General features: G+C 40.6%; 1 protein-coding gene across 1 annotated transcript; it reads left to right on the plus strand.

Moving 5' to 3' along the window:
• The first annotated feature begins 619 nt into the window (after positions 1-619).
• Positions 620-22,325, plus strand: LOC147331330 (MYG1 exonuclease-like). Its single transcript, XM_086293614.1, has 7 exons — positions 620-1,095; positions 2,355-2,467; positions 7,379-7,538; positions 9,660-9,809; positions 13,005-13,127; positions 14,378-14,559; positions 22,015-22,325. Exons 1-7 carry the CDS (start codon positions 811-813, stop codon positions 22,202-22,204), a joined length of 1,203 nt encoding a protein of 400 aa, XP_086149740.1. The 5' UTR covers positions 620-810; the 3' UTR covers positions 22,205-22,325.
• Positions 22,326-23,627: the final 1,302 nt, after the last annotated feature.

The raw sequence follows: 23,627 nt of genomic DNA on the forward strand, positions 1-23,627 counted from the left end.
CTGCTGTAAATATCAAATAGTGCTAAACATAAAAAATAGATATGAGACGATTTTTATTTATTTATTGCACTACCTCACACTATAGGCCTGAAAGTCTTAATCTCTGCCTCCTGTCATTTTATCACTGCCACCTTCTCCAGCACGTCTCATTACAATCTTGTAAACATTTCCTTTGAATCTTGCTACCATCCTTCTCTCACAAATCACCTACACCCTCTCCACCCTGCCTGCACTCTCTGCTTCACCTCTCTTGTGCACTGTCCCCTGCTTTTGATAGTTGACCCCAGACATTTAAACTATTCCACCTTCACTTCACCTCCTTGTATCTTTTCTTTCCTCTCTCATTGACAAATATCTATTTTGTATGAGAATACGAAACCGCGAATCCTTATACATTTAACATAATATTTTTATTATTATGTAATTGTAGAATATACTTTTTAAATAAAATAAATCATGTACAGTAGTACATAATTAACTATTTGTGCACTATACAGTGTCCAAGTCCTGCTTTTTTAACTCTGCAGCGTCCTCTGCTGTACACAAGTTGAGCTAGCATAAAATCATTCTCCTGCAAACGAGCTTCTGAGATAATGTAATCGCTTTAATTACCTGTGTTGTTGTCACCAGTGTTGTTTATCACTGTCTGCGTGAGTTATTTAAGCCCATAAAGGCAAACAACACAACGATAACAATGGTGACAACAACAAAAATGCTCCCGGCATTTTTAGTTCTCTAAACAGGAGCAGCACATCCGGTCCGGCTGTCAAACCTGTCCGCCATTGGCGCGTCTCGTGGATTACTCTCTGGATGTGGGTCGTGCGTGTTTTTTCTTTGGCGCTTAAATTAACAAAAAACAGATATTTTCTGGTAACCAGTGAAACAGCAGGTGTGTCACGAAGGGTATTTTCGCGGGTTAGCTGCTTTAGTTCGCCCGTGCACTTTGCTAACGGAGAAACGCGCTACATGTCAAGTGAGCCGAAGAGACTCTGCACCGAAAACATGACCGTTACAAAGATCGGAACCCACAACGGGACCTTCCACTGCGACGAGGTTCTGGCTTGTTTCTTCCTCCGGCAGTTACCCGAGTACTCGGTGGGTGCAGCACGCTGCCGATTGATAGAAACATGTTTGGGGTTATTGCTAACTCCACGCTGTGCTTTGAATTTTTTTTAATGTAATCACTGTGCTCATCGTTACTGGCTAGGTAGAATTTAAATCCTCCCAGTAAGTCCTCACAGTAAGGATAAAGCCACATCTGCATTTTTGGAAACAACACTTAATCTTGTCTTCTGTTGACGGATCCAGTGTAATGCCAAAAAAAAAAAACCCACCAAAAGGGGGCGCTGTGTGTAAACGGATTGCAAAAACGATTACAGCATAAGACGTAATACGGTGAATATGTCACACATTTCAGTGTTATGGTCTGAATAAACTAAAAATACATTTTTTGTGTGTGTAGCCAGGTTTGCAGAACATTTGAGGGAGTTTTAAATTAAGTTAATCTCAACCTAATAGCACATTTTGTCTCTAAATACTTAATATGGGTGATAAAATAATATTGATCAGAGATTTGCTGCACTGCCCTAATAAAACCTGTGATCAAACCCAGGTTATAGCCTGTCGTAGCTGTACCGTTGTTTTGTGGCACTCTGTTGTTTATATTTGTAATTTTTATAATTTATATTAGTAACAAAAATACCATATTTGATTACCTCTACATGTCTGTGATTTATGCGCAGTTTAACAGAAACATTTTGATTACATATTTGAATTGACGTATACTTTATACAGTCAAAGCTTAAAGGTTGGACCTCCAAACACAGGGCTGGGCTTCTATGGTCTAATTTTTCACGTGTTTTTTTTTTCTTTTCCCTCCGGTGAGATTGTTGTAATGGTCTTTTAACAGGTATCAATCAGAAAGCATTAAATCGACTTCAGATGGTGAAAAATTCAGCAGCCAGACTTCTTAGAAGAACCAAGAACACTGAACATATTACGCCAGTCTTAATGACTCTACATTGGCGGGCCATTACTTCTAGAACTGATTTTCAGATTATAGTCATTACTTTAAAAGCCCTTCATGATCTGGGCCCAGAATATATACTAAAACTGCTGTTCCCGTACCAAACACCAAGCAGCCTCAGATGCTCAGGCAGAAACATGTTAACTGTTCCCACATCGCATTTAAAGACTAATCGTTTTAATTTCATGCTAGTTTGTTCTTTTTTCCTGTGTTTCTGGAAAGCACTTTGAATGTTGGTGTTGATAAGTGTTATACAAGTAAACAAATAATAAAATAATAATTATTATTAATTTAGTTTGACATATATTTCTTTTTGTTTGCTGCACAGGATGGAGAAATCATTCGCACCAGGGACCCTGCACAGCTGGCGGAGTGCGACATTGTTGTGGACGTTGGAGGAGAGTTTGACCCAAAGAGGCACCGCTATGACCACCATCAGAGGTGCAGTTCTGGCAGTAAGCTGCTGAAAAGAGAGAAATTTATAGCTGTAGATTTCTAAAATATTATGTACTCTGAACTAAGACTGGGGGAGAGATTAATCTTCACTGTTCATCAACAGTAAGGGTCAGGATCATATCACAGATGAATTTTATGCCAGCTGAAAAATTTGACTTCAAGTTTAAGATTAAAATCTTGCTTTGTTCCAAGTGCTGTAAAAAACATGGTGTTGCATTTTGAGCTGTTCGTGTTTTCTGTCTGTATTGGTAGTTTTAAGGATCAACAAAAGAATGTTTTAAAAGATAAAGAAGCTTCAGGAGAAACACCACTCAGCCATGTTATGAGTGTTGATGTTACATAGTTTGTCCAACAGAGGGAACTCTCTATTTCCCTGTCAGCCACTCTGTTTAGATTTTATTTTTCTAAAAGTAGAAACAGCTGACATATCAGATTATTGGATTTTGAAATTACCAAATATTGGTATCAGACTTAACAATCCTATATCGGTCAGACTCTAATATACGCATGTACCAATGGAAGGAAGCGTAATCTTTAAAGTAGCTCACGCACCAATCTCCAGTCACTTCCAAGCGCTGAGGCGCACCGTCTCCAGCAAGCCAAAATAATTTATCGGAATTATTACGCCTGGATTTTTCCCACTTTAACATCGTCATCGTACAGCCTTTGGGATTTCTTTTCATTATCTGAGTTCTAATGATGAGAAACTACATTTCGGGGTGGCTTCTGCTCTGACATCTTTGAAGCACCCTGATTGCATGAATCATAAGGTAACAGGCTCTGTGTTTTGTGTAGAATTTCTTCCTGATGATTGCATTCAGTCGACGTCTCATCACGTTGAGTAATCAGCCTATTCCAGGTGTCTTGTCAGCTTAATGTCCTGATGATAATCAGCCATAGCTTTTATGACCACGGCGATAAAGATATGCCAGGGCTCTCTTCCTCGCAGGCGGTTAGTGATAATTAGCGCTCCTTGAATTGAACGCCCCCCTGCTGTCGGTTCACGAGGCACAGAGGCTGCAGCAGTGCTGTCGGGGCCACAGGAGGCTGTGGCTGTCACTCACATGCCCGGATGGGGGGGCAAGATGGTTGTGATGGCACAGATGAATGTAAGTGGGATTGGTGCGACAGGAAGTTAGAGAAGGAGCTGGCGAGAACAACTGTAGTCCTCATTTCAATTTCACTTGTGACAGCATACAGATTGAGCTGACAGCAGTACCAATGAATCGCAGACACATTCTGTCAAATAAAATAGCATGCAATTACAAGAGTGCAAGTCATTAAAGGACCTGTGGTTATTATATATAAATATATTTACAAATATCAAATGACTACTAATTAGAAAATGTTTAAAAATACATTTTATAAATTTGAAGGCTAAGAAATATATACCCAGTTAAATTATTAAGATTGGTTGCTTATGCTCGGCTCACTCACTGCTTTGACTTAACAAAGAATTATAGGTGAGTAAACATATTTTTCAGCGGTGACAAACATGCTCTGCATTTTGCAGCTTGTCATAAACAGCAAAAGGAAAACCTTTTTTGCTGATTTGACTGCTACTCTCACTGAATTTGGACCTTTAACAATGTAGGAAAAATGATTTTTGGATACTGCAGCTTTCCTTCTCCCATGTATTTATTGCATATCTTCAGTGCATTATAACAGCGGTCCCCAGCCTTTTTTGCGCCACGGACCGATTTAATGTCAGACAATATTTTCACGGACCGGACTTTAATGTGTCGCGGATAAATGCAACAAAATAAAACGATACGACCAAGACAAAAACTGGTATTTGGTAGTTTGTAAATATAGTGATAAACGCAAATTCACAATGTAATTGTATAACTTTATTAGCAGCATCCTCCTGAAATGCACCAACAATATTGAAAGTAACATCCTCCTCTCTGCCCTTTAACGCTCTCTGGTTGCTGTGGTAACGCAGAAATATTTCTTTCAATTACAACACGGGAAAAGACCCAGGGAAACCCTGAAAACCCCAGGGGGTTGGGGACCACTGCATTATAATGTGACCAAATGTTGATCAGTTATTTAATATTTGGGATTGATCTACTGTAATAATGTCTGCATTTGGGTCTAAATATGAATATCAGTAATGGTGGTGGCATGGTGGTTAGCACTGTCACCTCACAGCAAGAAGGTCTTAGTTTCAAATCCACCAGCAAGATGAGCCTTTCTAGAATAGAATAGAAAAGCCCTTTATTGTAATTCTACAATAGATTGGCAGCCTGTTCAGGCTGTACTCTGTACATACTAATGTATAAAAACATTGCCATTGCTCTATGTGAGTTGGAATAAGCTGCAGTCCAACAGTGACCCTGAATTCAATAAATGGAAGAAAATGAATGAATTTATGGACAGTAATGGTGCAAAATAATGTATGGAGTCATTGGTGCTTGCCTCTCAAAAGTACAACAATTTTTAAATTAAATCACCGTTACTGCAATGCACTGAGTTGACTTAACAACTCTTGCTGAACTCATTCGATGGGAAAAGTGTAATCAGCAATGCCCCATAGATCATTTACTATCTGAAGCTCTCTGAGACTTAAACTATTGAGTCTGTTCTATTATTTGTTTACAGTTGGCTATAAATGAAAATGCATTTCCTTGTTTACTATCTGCCTTTCAAAAAACCCCACAAACGGGCAAAATTTGCTCTTAGACATTATCTCTCTTCCCAGCCCTCATTTTCCATCAGGTATTATACCGCACAGGAAACTGGGAAATTACCAAGTAATAGTATTCTTTTTAAACAGTGTTTGAGCCGAGTCACTACATTTCTTGCTGTATTTTCATGTGTTGTGAATTATAGTTATGCACAGAAACAATCCGAAAAATAAGTACATCTTGGTGTTCAATGACATGGATAACTTAAAAAAAGGAGCATCCAGCAGATTTGAAAAGAAGTGGACAAATCAAACCACACCAACACCAAATAGCTCTGTAAGTCTTTCTGTCATCTGTATTTCCACAATTCAAGAGCGTCACTCCTCCTGCTGTAGCATTGGTCAGAATTCATCCTCGTACAAGCTGTAAAGTCGAGGTAATATCCAGCATTTTATGGACATTTTTCCATGTTCACAAGAATTGCTGCTCCTAGAGTAATGGCATTAATTCTCATTATTTTGTACAATACAGCCAACCAGTGACAAGAAAACTCCACTTTCCTTGTGTACTTCACACATTACAGTAACCTGTGAATTTAGATGGAGGATAAGCCGGATGAGCCGCTACGACACTGACGTTCTGGTTCTGTTATTATTATCAGGAATATATGGAAAATAATCGCATCAGAGTAAAATGAAAACAAATCTCTTTAATGTGTTTTCTTCCCGGAGAGGCTGGTTTAAAAAAGCAGGGTGAGGTGCTGCTCTCTCCAGCGTGTTGCACAGATATGGTGTGTGTCACAAAAATGAGCTGAGCAGTTAGTAAAAAAGACAACTCTAACATGAAGAATAAATCAAAGTACTTAGATAACAATTGTCTGATTACATATTCAACATATTACATATCTGAATATGAAAGATATTTCTGTTTCTTTCGGGTTAGTGGGAGAAAATATAATGAGGCACTTTTAATCCAAGTCTCCATATATCCTGTTTGTCTGAGGAAATTTTTAATCTCCTTAGGTTGTGTGTATTAAGTCCTGATTAAGCAATTTTGTTGGAAGCGACAGAATTAGATGCATTAGATGACATTGTGAACTGCAAGTCTTTGTCTTTCGAGTCTGCATCAGAGTTTCTGACACTGACCAAATACAAAAACACATAATTTAGGTGCCCCTTCCACTTTGAGATGATCTGAACGACCGTTTTTGTTCAAAATGTCCACCACGGGAGGCAAAACCTGGAGACAGTTTGAATCTTTATCAAAACATCTCCAAGTTTCTACAGTAATTTAAGTCACTAAAGAAAAAGAGAAATTCACTAATAAGGTCTGAGTTAAGTTAATCTAAAAGTATTTTGAGTTAATGTGCTGTAATCAGTGTTTTGTAGGCAACATTTACATTTGGTTGTAATGAGGCATTGAGGCTACTTTGGAGTCGGTTTGTAGTCCAGCTCCTGGAGGTATCAGTGACAAATTCATCTGCATAATTCTGAATAAGTAAATTTCCTCTAATGACACAGAGAGACATCAGCAACATTAAGTGGTGCAGCTGGTGCAGTATGTGAAGCACACTATATGTTAATTATGTTTAAATAAAACTTAATTTATGCCTAAATATCACCAGCGCTCAGCTGAACTGTCCCATTTTAATGCAGCGAGATGTTGCTTGATCTTGACTTCACACAAACAGCTTGATGACTTTTTCTTCGTAAGTGTTTTTTCTTTTAGCCGTTCTTCGTTTCAGATTGTCATTTTCCTCTCTCTCATTCACTTCCATTTTATGATCGTCAGCATAGAAATGCCTCTGCACGGCCAATTAGCCCTTTAATGGCTGTGATTACCCCCTACTTCCCTAGTATGTCACTCATTCATTTGATGGTCGGTTTTCCGCTGTGCTGCTGCCCGAGCATCCTAATTAAGCCTGAATTAAATGACCAGCAGTGACTCTGTGCTGGAGCCCACCCATCTCAGCACGTGTCTGAGAGGCCTCCAGTGGTTATGTGAGCTCACACTTACAAACCAGTGCGTCATTATTGATAATTTCAAGCACATGGCTAGATGCAGTATTTTGCTGAAGAGGAGAAAAAAATATGAATTATTTGTTATGAGCAGAAAAAAAGTCTAGTGATTGGCCTTTAGAACAAAATATGAATATCACAAGTTTTGGTTTTTAAATAAATAATCCGTTCTTCTCTCGCTATACAGTATATATGGTAAAGTTTTCAAAGGCAAAGACTAATAAACACATTTTCTTCCTGTTGTTCAGGACCTTTTCAGACACCTTCAACAGCCTCTGTCCAGAGAAGCCATGGCTGACCAAGCTCAGCTCTGCCGGCCTGGTCTACCTGCACTTTGGCCATCGAGTGCTGTCGCAGCTCACGCAGCTGAAGGAGGACGACAGGCAGCTGGAAGTGCTCTATGACAAGGTGAGAGGAAAAAGATGACAGATTTATAGCAGGCAGTGGATTTCTACTGATTGTATGTTTATTCACAAAATAAACACGCCATTGAAAATGTGTTTTCCACTGGTCCACTTGTGCCAAAAAAAACATTTTCTCAGCTGGTGAGTGGAACCTGAACATTGTTAATTTCACGATAAAGCTGGAAGAGGGAGATTACAAAAATCTATTAAGTGGGCAAGCTTGTCAATTACAAAATTATAATAGAAAATAAGGGACAGCATCCTAATTTGGCGTGTATTTTGCTTTTCAGAAGAATTGTGCAGATTGCATCCTGAAATCCTTCCAAACTGTCCTATTATACATAAACAATAGGGTTGGATGCGTTCTTCATCTTCTGTCGGTTATTTTGAAAACTAAAGACAGAATCGTGTGAAACGATCTGTAGTGTTGGGACACTGAGACACAATTCACCATTTATGATAATATCTTTAGCAGTAAGGTCAGAGGGGAAACAGGATGGATATGCTTGTGAATGAACCCTTTAGCCTCGAATCAAAGAGATCATCTGCTCTAAGCTAAATCTTAAGAGAGTTGTGATTTAGAAAATGTTATCAAAATGTTATCATTTGACTATTTGGCCAGATCATCCATTTCTACGCTTACATATGCCAGTGTTTTGAGTTTATTTTTGGATTTTCTGCAATCCACACAAGCTCAGATATATCCATAAACTGACTTAAATATTTTAATAGGGGGGTGCTGATGGTTCCACAGTGTCAAGTTAAAAGACAGTGCCAAAGGCTTTTAAATGAGCGATTGGCTACAACTGGTAGTTTCTCTATGTCAGCATAAAAATGATTTGTTTGACAGCACTCATTGGTCAGACAAGACAAAGATTGAGCTATCAGGCAACAATGACAAAAGGAATACATGGAGGTGTAAAGGTTAGGCTTGAGAAACCTGAGAACACTGAGCCATCTGTCAAGCATGGTGGTGGTAGCATCATGCTCTGGGTTGTTTGTTGCCAGAGGTTAAAGAGGCTAAAGCAGGCTAACCTGAACTCGAGCCTCTTGACAGTTGGCAGACTACGCTGGGTTCGTGCCAGGAAACCAGACAGTTTATATGAAATCTACTGATTCTGCCACGACGCGTGGTCAAATATCCAGCCAGAAATATACCAGAAGCTTGTTCATGGCTGCCAAAAGTGCAAAAAAGTGCAACTTGTTAAGGGACATTTAACCAGATATTAGTGGAAGTGTATTTATATATTTGACCCTGTGTGCATTTGTAGTACAATCATTCCACAGTGGAAAAAGAACAGTTCACAGAAATGATCAAATTCTCCAAATTACCGTCACATTTATACCCATGAAACCTCTGACCACAACTGTAGATTTAAAAGCACAAACTAGGACACTTTTTGGGATTTGCCTTCATCCCAGTTGGCAGTAGAGTGTGAACAGATATAAAAGGACACGACAGGACACGACAAAGTCTTTTAGCCAGATTTAAACAGAGTTCAGTTTCTTGCATTTTAGACAGCTTGGCCAGCAGGAGGCCTTGGCATCCATTGTGTTTTAATGGTCGGGCACATTAAGCCAGCCAAATCTTGGGTCACTATAAATATTAGCACTATTAACTCATGATATCATTTTTCTTTTGATGTGTCAGTTTGTTTAAAGCCCCGAGTAATCCTTTTACTCATGGCTCGGGCTCTACGTATTTTAGGATGCTGCATGTCATGTCCTTAGCCAGTTCCGACAAACTAAACATCGAGTTTTGCCTCAGAGCTTAGCTCCACTGATAAGTCACTTGTAAAATGTCAGCTCTTGCATGAATGACCTTCCAGTGAAGTTGAATTTTTATCATTTAATATGGCTGTTCCAGTTCATCTGCTCGTACAGTATTTTCGGGGATTTGTGAAGTAACAGCTTTTTTCCTATTTCATTTAGGTTTAATATTTTCTGTAACTACACACATCCTGTGGGTTTAATTCCTTTCCATGCATTCTTCTTGAAAAAGCTTTGTCTTTTTTTACTACTCTGATTTTATGCTTGGAATAAGTGTAAACACGAAACAGCTGATTCTGATGCCATAACAGATTGACAACCTCTGCCGCCACGTGCCTCTATCATGTGCTTACAGCTGTATGAGAACTTTGTGGAGGAGGTGGATGCTGTTGACAACGGCATCTCACAGTATGATGGGGAGGCCCGGTACAGCATCTCCACCACGCTGAGCGCACGTGTCTCACACCTGAATCCACGCTGGAACAGCACAGATCAGGATACTGAGGTGAGTACATGTGAGTGCAGCTGTACTCTATACCAGGACAGAAGGTGGCTTTTGACATGTGTGTGACTTCGCATCTCTTATATGGGATTAATTATAGTTATTATTTGTTTATCATTGCCTGGATTTCCACAGCAAAGCTCACCGTTTCTCAGCCTAATGCAGTAAAATGAGCTAATATAAGACTGTATAACTGTGGCATGCAGACAAGTCAGCATCTTTCTCTTCACTTTAATGTCCTCAGAACAGTTCTCTTTTATAATACACAAAATATCTCTCTGTCTGTGTCTTTGTCCCTGATCTCCTCTCAGACCATCAGGAGATGAGCGACCAAAATTGGCACACAGGTACATCTCAGGTCCCTGAAGGTTCTTAGCTACATCAGGCATTACGATGTTGCCTAGCAGCTACCTAGCATTTTTTTTTAATTCAAATAATTATTAAATTTTGCATTTTCTAACAAACACAAAAATACAACAAAAAATAACAAAAACAAAAAAACGAAGAGGTTTTAACATCTGTTGCATTAATCTGGAATTTCCAAGTCAGGCAGACATGTGGGTGGAAAAATTGTCCCATTGTTCCACCAAAGCTTCAGTCGCGTAATGTAACCTTCCCAACATCTTTTCTCCAGCAACATTCCCAATCATTTTTTCTTTCCACATTTTAAGCGTTGGAGTATGGGAGTCCCTCAAATATTCCAAAATGACACGGGCACATGTTACCAATGCAGCGCTTAACACTCTAAACTGATGTTTAACTGTGGCACCTCTCCTTTGTCTCCTAGTAGACATAATTTAGGTGATCTGGGCAAGTTACAAGGTATCCATGCCTGCATATAATTCAATACACTGTTCCAAACTGGAAAAACCAGCTGGCATTCCCAGAGGGCATGTATCAAAGTATCTTTAGCTTGTTGGAATTTCCAACATGGGTCATCTCTACCAGCACCTATTTTATAAGCCTTGAAGGAGTATAATAATATCTATTAAACATTTTGTATTCTGGCTTCCCTAATGTATAATCCATTATTCGACAGTATAGAATCCCACGTATCTTCATCCCCTGTAGACCCTAAATCCCTTTCCCATATTTTTTTCATAAAATGTACCAGTTTTAGCATTTATCCACCTATAAAGCATTATTGTGGGTCCATTGTGGTTTTACAGTTGTGCCTAATGTGAAAAAGATCACCGGTTCAATCACATTCACTTGTTCAAGTTGACGCAAATCCCTTAAACACTGCTTCAGGAAGGGATTCTGGTTAAAAGAAGTTATAAAAAATACAAATCAAAACTCGCTGCCCACTGTGCTGAACCCTTGTGAATAAAGAAGCAACAGAAAGTAGCTTTTATGCACCTAAAACACCTTATAATGCCTGCCTATCATTTTAATTTCAGTCTCATTTATATCCCCAATAGCTGAATTATGCATGATGCTTTATAATGCCATCACAGTGCCCATCAGCTACCGAGAAGTTTGCTAAAATGACCTGTTTTTAACCTCTGTGCACTTAGAACACCCTACAATAACATCTAATTTATATCCACAAAACTTCAGTTATACATCATATATTATGATGGCATCAGGTTGCCTAGCAATCACCTAGCAACGTGCTGAAATGACCTGTTTTTTTTGCCTTTTTACACCGACAAGACCCTATGAAAGCATCCTATCATTTATTGACACAAAAGCTTAATTATATGTGATATATTATAATGTCATCATGTCGCCTAGCAACCGCCTAGCAATGGGGGTAAAATGACCCTATTGCAAAAAGCATCACAGCCCACAATACGAATAGGCCAATGACGATGCTGCAGCGTTGGCATGTACTGGCGCACTTAATACACACCTGTTTATGACCTCAGTTGATCTGTAGAGTTTTAACCTTTTAATCAATAAAATGCAAGAAGTAAAAAAACCCAAACAAAAACACTATACAGACGATTTTCATATTGGAGAAACCTGAGCATGGAGTATTGTTTTCCATGAAAAATTGCTAATGTTTTACTATTAATCAAAAAATGGTAGTTTATTTTATAATTGATGATTAGTTATCTCAGCCTACTGATTTGCAGCATCATCTCAGATACACAATATTGGAAAATTTAAGCAAAGATAATTAGTACAAACTAAAAAAAGAGAACTTAAAAAATCTAAATAATTATCCAAATGCAAACATACAACAATAAAATGCAACATGCATACTTTGCAACATGGATTAATTGCGATTTTAACAGACAGCTGTTCCACAGTAGTGCCCCAGTATAAAAAAAGGGATAAATTTAATTATCACACACAGTGAGCAACCTGTGATGAAGCAAAACTACAAAATAGTCTTAAGAGGGCAAACAGGTGCAGTGTGGTGCAATCAGTGCTCAGAGGTCATTGTGAGAGCTGTGCAGGACCAACAGAGTGTGAATTTTCTGTCTCTCATCAGTGTTTCCTGCACACTCACCCACAGCCTAGATATGCATATATGTCGACTATGCCAACATTTTTTTCCCCTTAAGTTACCTGCTTGTTTCTTGTTTCTTTTTTTTTCACGTTCCACTTCACATGATTATAATTCATGTCCTCCAAACACTGCAGGCGAAGCCATATCTGTGAAATGGGAAACTGAGAAAGATTTGAACTGGAAAATGTTTGGTAGACAACTTAATGGTAGAGTGACCTGTTGAACTCTCTGCACTGGCTGCTGCTGATAATTGAAAAACCTGATGGATTTTCATCTCCTCCAGCCATGACTGTTAATACTCAGGTCCAATGCAGCCCCCTCAAACAGATGCATACAGATTGTGCATGACATACCGCGTGTGTGTGTGCATGAGTTTGTGTGTGAGATATCTGTGCCGTGCTTTCTTTCACATGCTCCTCTTGGGCTTCTGCTCGTGAAACTATGCGAGAGTGAAATCGGGCTGTGGTTTGGGCTGCAGGGATCAGCAGGGAGGTAGTAAGACAAGACTTAATCACCCCCGTTTTGTCTGGTACACGGTCTCACGTAAAGTAGCTGATGTCAAACTGATGCTGTAGTAGTGATGAAAGAAGCTAAATGATCAAAAGAATACTGCGTTCAGCTGAGTCTACAGAGTTCTTTCTCTGTTAAAGTGACATCAGTGTTTTAAGTCTAGCCAGCTGTCAAAAAATCCAACATGTCTTTATTCTCACATATTTTAATCTCTATTTTATCCTTAGGAGGGTTTCAAGAAGGCACTGAAGATGGTTGGGGAGGAGTTCCTGGACCGTCTGGATTTCTACAAGTCCTCCTGGCTGCCAGCTCGTGAGGTCGTGGAGGAAGCTGTTAAGAAGAGGCATCAGGTACGAAGCTGCCCATTCTGTTTCATTCTGTTTGTTTTCTTTATTTGTTTGCACCAGCAGCAGTGGGCCTCTTATTACTCTCATGGTTATCTGGTTCACGGAGGGAGTAGCCTTTGCAGAGATGCCCAGATGTCCCTCTCCCCTTCCACCTCCTCCTGCTCTTCCAGGGGGACACTGAGGTGTTAAAAAGCCATCCGAGAGATGTAATCTCTCCCTGGTCTGCCCTGGGGCCTCCTACGGACTTTCCTGGAACACCTCACCTGGGAGACATTCAGGAGGCATCCTTTAATGTGGAGTAGCAGCTCTACTTGCCACCCTAATGACCAAAATCACCCTGTCTCTAAGGCTGAGCCCACCACCATATGGAGAAAGCTCATTTCCACTGCTTATATTCACAATCTCATCTTTTTTCAGTCACCACCCAGAGCTCGTAACCATAGGCTAGGGTGGGAATGTAGATCAGCTTTGCATTTACTGCTGACACCACACCAATCCATCTGTCGATCTCCTGCTCCTCACTCATCAATAAGACTCCTCAACTCGGGGCAGCGGCCCATCCCTGACCTGGAATGGGCACTCCGCCCTTTCCCGACTGAGAACCGTGGCCTCGAACTTTGAGGTTCTAATTTTTATCCCAGCCATTTCATACTTGGCTGAATTGGCTGTGAGTGATGATGTTTTTTGTTTTTGTTTAAGCCGCTGGCCGAACAGTCGGTGTTTTCCCTGAGACACCGACTGTGGTTTAAATAAACTAAATAAATATGACTTTGAGGTTGATATGGAAACAAATGAAGCTAAACAGCAAAAAATATCTAAACACAGACCAGACAAAAAAGAAAAAAGCAGATGTAGGACACCTGATCTGTTAGCCCATAATGAGAAACTCACTGCAGAATTTCATGTTTGAGTATTTTTAATAAAAATCTGTGAATAAAGTTTGTTTTGTGCTCCTTAGATCTAATTTAATTTCTTTAATTGCTTTTTATTAAATTCTGATTCTGAGCATTTTCTGTCTTGTTTTGAAAACTGTAAATATTATCAAAAATGATGAGAGTATCAGGACTGTTGTTGTTTAGTTGAAGGAGACATTTATCACTTATAAAAGAAGCACAAGTTACGGTGAAAATGAGTTTAAAATGCTGCTGCTTTTCTTATACAGTGAAGCTTTCCACAGACACAGGCTTTTGTGTCTGTCCTTGATTTTTGCACATTAGTCACATGTGTTACACCTGTTCTATTCTTGTTTCCAGATAGATCCCAGTGGAGAGGTACTCCTTTTTTCCCAGGGTGGATGTCCTTGGAAGGAGCATTTGTTTGCCTTAGAGAAGGAGCTCCACGTGGAGACGCCCATTAAGTTTGTCCTTTACCCAGACCAGAATGGACAGTGGAGGGTCCAGTGTGTCCCTGCTGGGCTCAACACTTTCCAGAACAGGTAAATTTTAAGGTTATCTTTTAGTAAAATGTTATTGAAAACCATTTGAGGACCTTTTTTTCAGCTTTAGCTGTAGCATTCAGTCGCATGCGTGGAGGAGACCTCTTGCATGAGTTCCTTCAGCAGAAGTCGAGCATGCATAACTCGCAGGGGTTTTGTGAAACTGAGTCACGCACAATAAATTTTTCCACACTGGATTTTTTTTTTAACACAATGACAGCTTCAGAGTTTTCAACGTGTTGCGTTGAGCTCCGGTGACAGAGACAAACAATGGTCTATGATTTAACTTTCATGCTTACTGGACCGTGTGACAGCTGCTCACGGAGGGTTGACGTGTTATCCGGTGAGAGACGGACTCCTACAAGGATAGAAATGGTTGTTTATAGAATGAGGAAGATACTTTATTTAAGCCGAAGATTTTGTTCCCAGGAACTTAAAAAAATATAAACACAACTCAGCACAGCCACCTGCACAGCCCTCCCACTCAGGTGCTTCTTGTGTGTTTTTCTGCTCTTAATTATACCCAGTGCTTCAATACAGCAGACTGAAAGATATAAAGCACATGCCAGTTTGACTGGTAGGAGAGATGCTTTGATTTCAAGATTTTTTTTGTGAGCATGAATCAAAGTGAGATGCTCTGTCGAGCAACAAAGCCCCTTTGATTTTCTGCTTCTATGCTTTTGTAATATGAATACCATTTAGGCCACTCAACAGTTTAGAGATGTGCTCAGTCACTGTCAGTTGTGCCTGACATACATGTACATGCCTTTCCTGTTTGTCCTTTTGCACCAGTTTAATTGGGTGGGTGAGCAACGTCAATGCCAAACTTTAAGAACACGATAAGTCGAGAACGAAGTGACGTGAGATTTTCAGGTTGATATCATAGGTGCTACGAGGCTGAGTGGTCGCACTGGCAGCTGGTGGTATTTTTGCTGTTGTGATAAGCAGCATTTCGACATACTTTAGCAATAAAGATGACCCGAATCCTCAAACCTAGCACTTAAATGAGAGTGCTAGGCTTATTAAACCATGTTAGAGTTCCTGTCAGGTCCCTCACTAATGACAGTGATGACAACACCACACCCCCTGTGTGAATTTTTAAAGATGATTAGCACCTATCGTCTGTGCTTCTTATCTCTGGAGGGGAAAGTGTTTACCCAAAGAGCTTCTCGCAGACCGACCTACAATGCTGTTCTAATAATGTCACTAGCGGGCCCACTGGAGTCCTGTAGTGGGTGTGTTGTGCCCTAAATCCCAGAATGTAGCACACATAATCACCAAAGTATGGCAAACACTAGGCTGATCCTGGACGTTATCCAGATATTCGTCTCTATAGCTGCTTGGTGCCGTACGGTTGCAGAGTCCATGTTTCCCAGAGTCGTGTTAAATGTGTTCATAATCACAAAAACCTGTTTCCAGGTACTAACAGAGACATTAGCGACAAAAAAATCTCCTGGTGCAGAAAATCTTTCCAGCATTGATGTTCCTTCCCTGTTTCGTTTACTTGACATGAGCTGCTGGATATTGATCTGCGCTTTTAAAGTGGTAGCCCTAAGTGGTCAGCATGTGCACTTAAGAAGCAGTGACTTAGGTGGAAGAGTATTGGAAGCGATTTGCGCTTTACAAAGCTGTGAAGATGAGCAGTTTTGCCTCGGGGATAGATTCTAGCATGTGGGTTTATCTTTGATCTTGTTTCCCAGTCTGTTTGTTAGACTCGCATCTTGTTACAGCTTGTATTTGTCTGGTGACAGAGCAATATGCAAACCGTGTTGTCAGAGTATTTTACAAGATTATATCAACTGTAGTTAATTAATTAGAAGTTTATTTATTCTTTGGTTGATGTGCTCTCTGCAGCAGGTTTGTGTATCTGTGCATGTGTGCGAGTGAAGAAGGGTCACCTGTAACACTGCTGTATTCAATTAAATTAAAATTTAATTTTACATTCAGTTTTATGAATATAAACCACAACAACAGTCACCTCAATGGGCTTTATGTTGTTAGGTACAATATTAGAGAGAAAACAATAATATAACCTGTTATGAGCAGGTACTTGGTGACAGTAGGAAGAAAAAAAAACGCCCTTTTAACAGGAAGAACCCTTCAGCAGAAGCAGGTTCAGGGAGGGGCAGCCATCAGCCACGACTGGTTGGGGTTGAGGGGAGGAAGACGGGGCAAAAGACACACAGGACAAATTTTATATATACACATAACTCATCCCTGTTCATCTGGACGTAGCGTTTTCAGTGGGAGAAATGTTTCGTCACTCATCCAGGTGACTTCTTTGACCTCAGCTGACTTATTGTAATTGACTCTTAAACTTTTTTCAATGGAAGAACAAGTAAAAAGCCCTGTTTAAATGAAATAAAAAAGCTTTATAAACTTAACGCGAATAAAAGTAAATGCAAGGAAAAAATTCTGAATAAATAATAAACTACAAGTGTTTATGGCACAAGTGGATGAGTCGAGGGGAAAGGAAGGACAGGTGAGATTTCTGTTTACCTGTTATGAGAATTATTCATCTTAAGCTGCAAGAATCAGTCGCAGAGCAGAGCAGGCAGCTCGATTTGCACACTCTGTGTGAGGTGTGGGAGAACTTTGCCAGTTGGACGTATAGAAGTGTATCGGCTGATGTGAGTTGGCGTTGTGTTCAGCTGGTCCGCCAGTATTATAGCTGAGCTTGACTTCACCGTCTGTCTGAATTAGCGCCATGCTCAATATTTTTTTTCTTTTTTTCATTTAACGTGTCGGATGATTTTGGGTGGCGGTTTCTTCTACGTCAGATACAATTTTATCCAGACAACAAACTCAGCAGGAAAGCTAGACCACTTCCATTACTGAAAGCATTTTGTGGTTACAGAAGTTTTACTAATCGAACACACCGTCTAATGAGTTAGGAAATTTGTGCAAAGTGAACACAATCTGTTTTTTAATCCTCTAAAATTGGTAAATCCTCTTAGACGTCAGATCGAGTTATATCTGCTACAAAATGTTTAAACTGTGTTATAAATTGAGCTCTGACCTTTGTGACAACGACTAAAAGCTATGTGTGAGTTTTGAGGGGATTGCTTGTGGAGAACTGAAGAAGAATTGGGGATTGTTGTCTAGATTAAGACTCTTTCTTTCCTTCTAAGTGTGAGATGCTGATAGTTTTTGTCTGATTCCAGTTTTCTTTCTAAATACTTTAAGTGACAAACAAAAATAAACTTTTCTTCTGTGCAGAATATTAATTTATTAATTAAAGAAGTTATTAACTGTAGTAAATTACAGGATTTCGCTCCCTTAAAAAAAAGCACAAACTGTAGATCACTAGAGACATTTTCCTCTGGCGCGATGAATCAGGATTGGCGGTTGCCAGGATTACTTATCTGACTGCATTGTGCCAAGTGTAGAGTTGTGGTGGAGTGGGATTATGGTGTGGGGTTGTTTTTCAGGAGTTGGGCTTGCCCCCTTAATTCCAATAAAAGAAACTCTCCCTGCTTCAGCAACAACATGACTGCACACAAGGTCCATAAAGACATGGCTGAACGAGTTTGGTGTGGAAGAACTCGACTGGCCTGCACAGAGTCCTGACCTCAGCGAGCCAGATGGGAACGTCATATTAAACCCTGAGAATTAGGAATAGGATGTTGTTCAAGATCATGTCTATGAAGGCAAGTGAGTGAATACATTTTCTAGTATGTTTATAACGTCTCTAGATTGGAGGATATTAACCCTGCTTTTACCCACTTTGATCCTTTGCTTATACCGAGGCTCACACTGAAGCGGCTGGTTTGGAGCTCTGGATAGCTTTAGCCACTTTTCCTTTGTTAGCTTCTTTATAATGTCCGTGTTTTGCTGGGTGAAGATGGTTTAAGTGTCTGACTGGGTTTGTTGGTACAAACATTTTCATGCTGGTCTCCCTGTGGTTTAATTTGGCCAGTTTTTCAGTCGTTACTCATAGTAAAGTGTTTCCACACTAATGTTAGAGATTGGCTTTACGTGTGCTTGTGCACATGCATGAAACGCCACAGATCATAATCGGATGACCAGCTGTCACCAGTCTTGACTAAACACAGTGGAAATCGACTGATTCTGGTCCCTGGATGATTGATCGCTGCTCCTCTAGCAGCAACTTAATATGCATCTGTGATACTGCATTTGAGAGTGAATAGTAAATTGATGCTGATATTGATGTAATGAGATAAAATTAGAAATGTGCCTCTGACAGTGAGAGCTACATTAAAGAGAGGAACAACATAAATACACTAAATGGTTGTTGCTAAATAAATTGCGCTTATAAATAGTATCAAAAACAAGGAAAAAGCAGAAATCGTACCAGTCACATGATCTTTCTGGTCCTTCACGTTGACTGCTTGAGAATAGTGGGAGACCTTCTGAACACATCATTCCTACAGAGACAGGAAGACGCTGGAATAGCTTTCTGATTCACTCCTGGCCTGACCAGTGGCTGCTCTCACCCCTTTCCTCCTCTTTTCTTTTGATTATCCCATTAGTGGGTTTTTTGTGCTTCTTGCTCTTTTTGTGCAGAGTATTTCTGTCTCAGTCCTATAATCACACTCCTCCATTTTGTCACCCCCCCCCCATTTGTCTTGCTCTTTTCCCATTAATCCCTTTTTTCCCCTCCTCCACCTCCTCCTCCGCCTCCACGTCCTCTTCTATCTCCCCCTCCTCCGCCCTATCTCGCTGTCTCACCTTTCACACCTTCCGCCCCTCCCTCGCCTGGTCCCTCAGTTAGACTTTTTTCCACTTTGCTCCAGAATCTCATCAGGCGGCCGCGCTTTCAAAGACTAAAAAGAAAAGACACCTGTTTGTAGTCGCGGAGCACTTCAAAGATTTAATTTAATGCAAATATGCTGGTTGGTGTGGCGCTACATGGGAACAATAGCTTGTGTGATGGATAAAAACGTAGCTCCAGATGGCTCTTTCTATGGGTGGCCTGCTTTCTCCCAGCGGGCTTGTGCCGACTCTGCAGAAGGGGTGTTGTTATCGCCTGTGTCCCTGCTACTGCACCTGGGGGGGAAAGGGTCTATTTTTATCAGCATCGTAGTGCAAAGTAAATGTGAGCTGGGAGAACGAAGAGGGGAGTGAAAGCAGCCCTTGCTTGGAAATGTGCTGTATAGGATGATACTGTAGGTTGACAGCAGAATGAGCTGAGCCAGAAACATATACCTCTATTTCAGGAAATACACACTGGCAGCTGCCACATTTACCTGCTGTATCGCGGTATTGGAGGTGAACCTGATGGTTGTGACTCGATGTCTTTATCCTTTCTACTTCATCTGATTGTTATTTTGGTCGATAGTTTAGTCGATAAAGCGCCAGAAAATAATGACTGATGTCCTTCACAATCACCCGTCTCCTGGTGATCTCTTTAGTTTGTCTGAAATCTGAACATATGAGCAAAGGGCAAGACAAACAAAAAAACAAAACCCAGACTGTATGACATTTTTGCTTGAAAAATAATTAAATTGAGCTGGTCATCTGTAATCATGTCTGTAATTCCGAGATGAAGCAGCGATGTCAGGTATAAAATGACAGTGGATCATATGAGAAAATGCCTCGGAGAAAAAATGGGAATAATTCCATTTAATTTGTCTTCAAAAGCAGAGAAATTTTACATTGTGGAAGGGAAAAATGTGTGTAATGTGGAAGATCTGTGGTCAGAATTTGGTGCATGTTATTGATGAGTAAAGGTGCAGAAAAATGCAGCACTTCAGCTTCTACAAAAGTGCCTTTTGTTCTGTTCTCAGTGAGGAACCAGAAGGTTCACGCTTTCGTTCATATCGCTGAAAACATGCAGTAATGAAGTCTCGAGGATGTGTCTCCGACTCTAAAGTAACATTTTTGTAATGACCCACTAATTGCCACTATCTGTCTCAGTTGAGGTCTTAGGGGGTCTTCTCTCATGAGACGCTAATTTGTTAATTGTGGATTTATTTTTAGACCGGTCATCTCGCAAGCGAAAGCTTCCTGGCCTATTGTAACAACATCAGCCGCCCCCTCCTACTCCTTCCCTCATCACCAGCCCTGTTGACCTTTCCTCAGAGCTCATTTTCCAGCCGCACTGTGCAGCTATCGATTGGTTGATTCTTTAATGGGGATTATAGGTTTGCCATGCTTGCCTCTCCAGGTAGTCCTATGGCAGTCTTATTAGGGATAAAAGATTTGACATAATGGAGTCGACATGCAAATCATTCTCATCATTATGGATGTTATAGAAAAATGACAGTTAATGCTCAAAGTAAAGAGAACAAGAGAAAACACTTTGCTCGCTTCAAACTGATGCACCGTTTGACAACCGTGTCACTTTATTTCTGACAAATTCGACCGTGCTGTTCCATAATTCATCAAGTTTGCGATAAAGAGAAAGACGAGCCAAAGGTTTGTATGACATCCGACGCTTTTAGGGAATTTCGGCGTTTTAAAAAGCATTTAAAGTCTATTCCAGAAGCAAGCGGTGGGTGAAAGGTGAACAATGAAGTGCTTAATCAGGCCTAAATCGGAATGAAACATTGCTAAATATAAAAGTCCTCTGAGGAGAACAGGGGTCTGAGATAATGGAGATAATAACCCCGTCAAGGAAAGAGTGATATAAACGCACGCGCTAGATAACAGGTAAGGTGTGATTGGCAAGGCTGTAGAAAGATGTATGCTACCTGCAGTAGGTGGTAAATGAGCTGTTCTACATTTTTATGAATTTTCTCTGCGTGCTCCATCCAGAGACAAGTTTTCCAGGTCGGCTCGTAAACCATCGCAGAGCCAATCTTTCCCCCACTTTGCGAGATTGCCTTTTGACTCCACTCCGCTACCATAGGGCTCTCCAGTCGCTGCACTGAGGTGTGATTTTCCACATTGCTGGAGGAGAATAAAGCTGATTGTGTTTTTTTTGTTTTTTATTGTATTGGTCTATTTGTCGGTGCCCATTATAGTGGTGCTATGTGCAAGAGTGGCTGCACATAGCACCACTACCCCTGCAGGCATGAAAGCTGAAAGGATGAGAGTAATCCAAGCGTTTGTGCAAAAACATTCAGAAATTATGAAAGAAATGAGTTACAACCAACTAATATACATATAAAAATGCATTTTTCTGAGCTTTTGCCGATTAATATTCTAGTATTGTCTTCATGCTTTCAGTCAGTTTATATTTAGGACTTTGTTAAAGCTCAAGTTCACGTTCATATTTCTTGTTTTGTGAAGCAGATTTTCACTTTAGTACCATATGAGCCACGGAGAATTTGAAAAGTTTAAGAAGTGCAAATATATTTTGTTTTTGTCTGTAAAATGACTTTGTTAATCACTCTGTTTTGGGGTTTTTTACCCTAAACTCCAGAGTTTGCTGTTTTTCATAATGTACAGTACATTTTGTTTTTGCAAAACTAATGCGCAACATGAAGTGATCAGCAGACCACAGTGTCCATCTGTAAACCAACCTGCCCTTCTGTGCTCCTGTCCCAGGCTGTCGCTGCCAGAAGAGTGGCGTGGTGTTCGGGATGAAGCGCTGTCGGAGCTCAGCGGGATCAAGGGCTGCATCTTTGTCCACGCCGGAGGCTTTATTGGCGGGAACAAGACCCAGGAAGGAGCGATGGAGATGGCCCGCAGGACCCTGCAGGCCGCCGCCCAGTCCCCGGCGAACGGAAACAGCTGACTTAATTACCATGTTGTTTAGTGATATACCAACGCAGACTCATAATATCCTTCTTCTCTCTGCCTGTTCTTATAAATGTCTGTTCTGGAGTTCTTTTGAAATAAAAGACTGATTTGACATATTTTTGGTCTTTGGTAAATAATTGAGCATTGGCTTGAATCCGGCAATAAACCTGCTGTTTTCCCAGTCTCTTGGCTGTCGCTCGCGCCCCATAATATGCTGCCATCTGACCGAACAACACCAGCATCTTCAAAGCCTGAGATACCACGGCCTTACCTTTCAGTCGCTGATTTATAGAGACACCTGGACTACGGTTGCACCTTTCATTTCCAGCGTGCTGACATTAACCGTAGCACTACAAAGAGATACAGAGGCCACTTCCTTTGGCTCCGAGATCAAAGCGTCAGTAATAAGGCCTGATTAATTTGGATAAATTAAATTACCAAACGCTACAAAGACGTGCTCCGCGTGGCAGGAAGCCTCGTGACGGGGTTACCGGGACTGGGACGAGTCATGCAGTCAATTTCCCTGTAATAAAGTCGGTAGATGTGGCTTGAATTTTCTCATCATTACACCAGATTTCCTCCCCCTTTTGCTACCTGTTACTTCTTATTACATTCTCCACGGGTCTGACCTTCCGCTGCTCTTCGTCTACATAACGCACCGCTCTGGTTTTATTGCTGTGCATTTTATTTCCATCAGCGCTAGTGTCATTGTGCAAATGCCACTGCGGTGCAAAATAAAATGGACACGTTACAGCTGTAAATGTTGCTCGGCTTCATGTCTTTCTCCTCATTTGCCTTTCGTTGCATTCAGACTATTTATTCTTAAATCCAGTTAATTTTCTCCTAACACGCTCTTGCTTTTACTTTTTTTTGTGGCAAACGTTAGACCTCCCCCATCTAATGTCAAGAAAACAAGCTCCCACAGACAGCATGTGCTCATAGCAATAAAGCTCATGGTGTATCGTCTAATCTATATCTGCTCTCAACTTTCAGCTGCTGAATTATTGTTTACCATTTGGCTGAGAGTGCACTAACAATATATAATGGCTTTGGAAATGTGCGCTTCCTCTTGCAACTTCTTTGGCACGCTACCTTTGTCTCAGAAGCACACAGATACACGTTTTAGTGTTATTACTCTGCTCTCTATTGTGCTGGTCCCGAGCCAAGGTCTCAATCCAATCCATACACATTTGTCACAGCCTTTTATAGTCACATGGTGTTGTAATCCCTGCCAACTGATGCTGTATTGTTTTGGGAGATGTAGAAGATAACCCCTTTTCACAGCTTGCTTCACTCAAAGGAGCAGGACACAGCAAAGGTGCATTCATCACAGTGGCAGAATTGGAGACTCTCTGAGAGAAGCATCAGATTGAAAGGAGGAAAGAACTGATGTGTAGCCTAAATGCATCGATTTGAGC

The sequence above is a fragment of the Aulonocara sp. 'chitande type north' Nkhata Bay genome, linkage group LG5, assembly GCF_057382095.1.
Source record: "Aulonocara sp. 'chitande type north' Nkhata Bay isolate Kocher_YH1m ecotype deep benthic linkage group LG5, A_spYH_male_GT1.1, whole genome shotgun sequence".
NCBI lineage: Eukaryota > Metazoa > Chordata > Actinopteri > Cichliformes > Cichlidae > Aulonocara > Aulonocara sp. 'chitande type north' Nkhata Bay.

What these genes read in the sequence shown, in the direction of transcription:
- LOC147331330 (XM_086293614.1), top strand. Translation starts at nt 811, where the DNA reads ATGTGGGTCGTGCGTGTTTTTTCTTTGGCGCTTAAATTAACAAAAAAC. An exon ending in GCACAGATCAGGATACTGAG is followed by an intron (nt 9,810 to 13,004) that starts GTGAGTACATGT and finishes TTTTATCCTTAG; the next exon opens with GAGGGTTTCAAGAAGGCACT. An exon ending in CTGTTAAGAAGAGGCATCAG is followed by an intron (nt 13,128 to 14,377) that starts GTACGAAGCTGC and finishes TCTTGTTTCCAG; the next exon opens with ATAGATCCCAGTGGAGAGGT.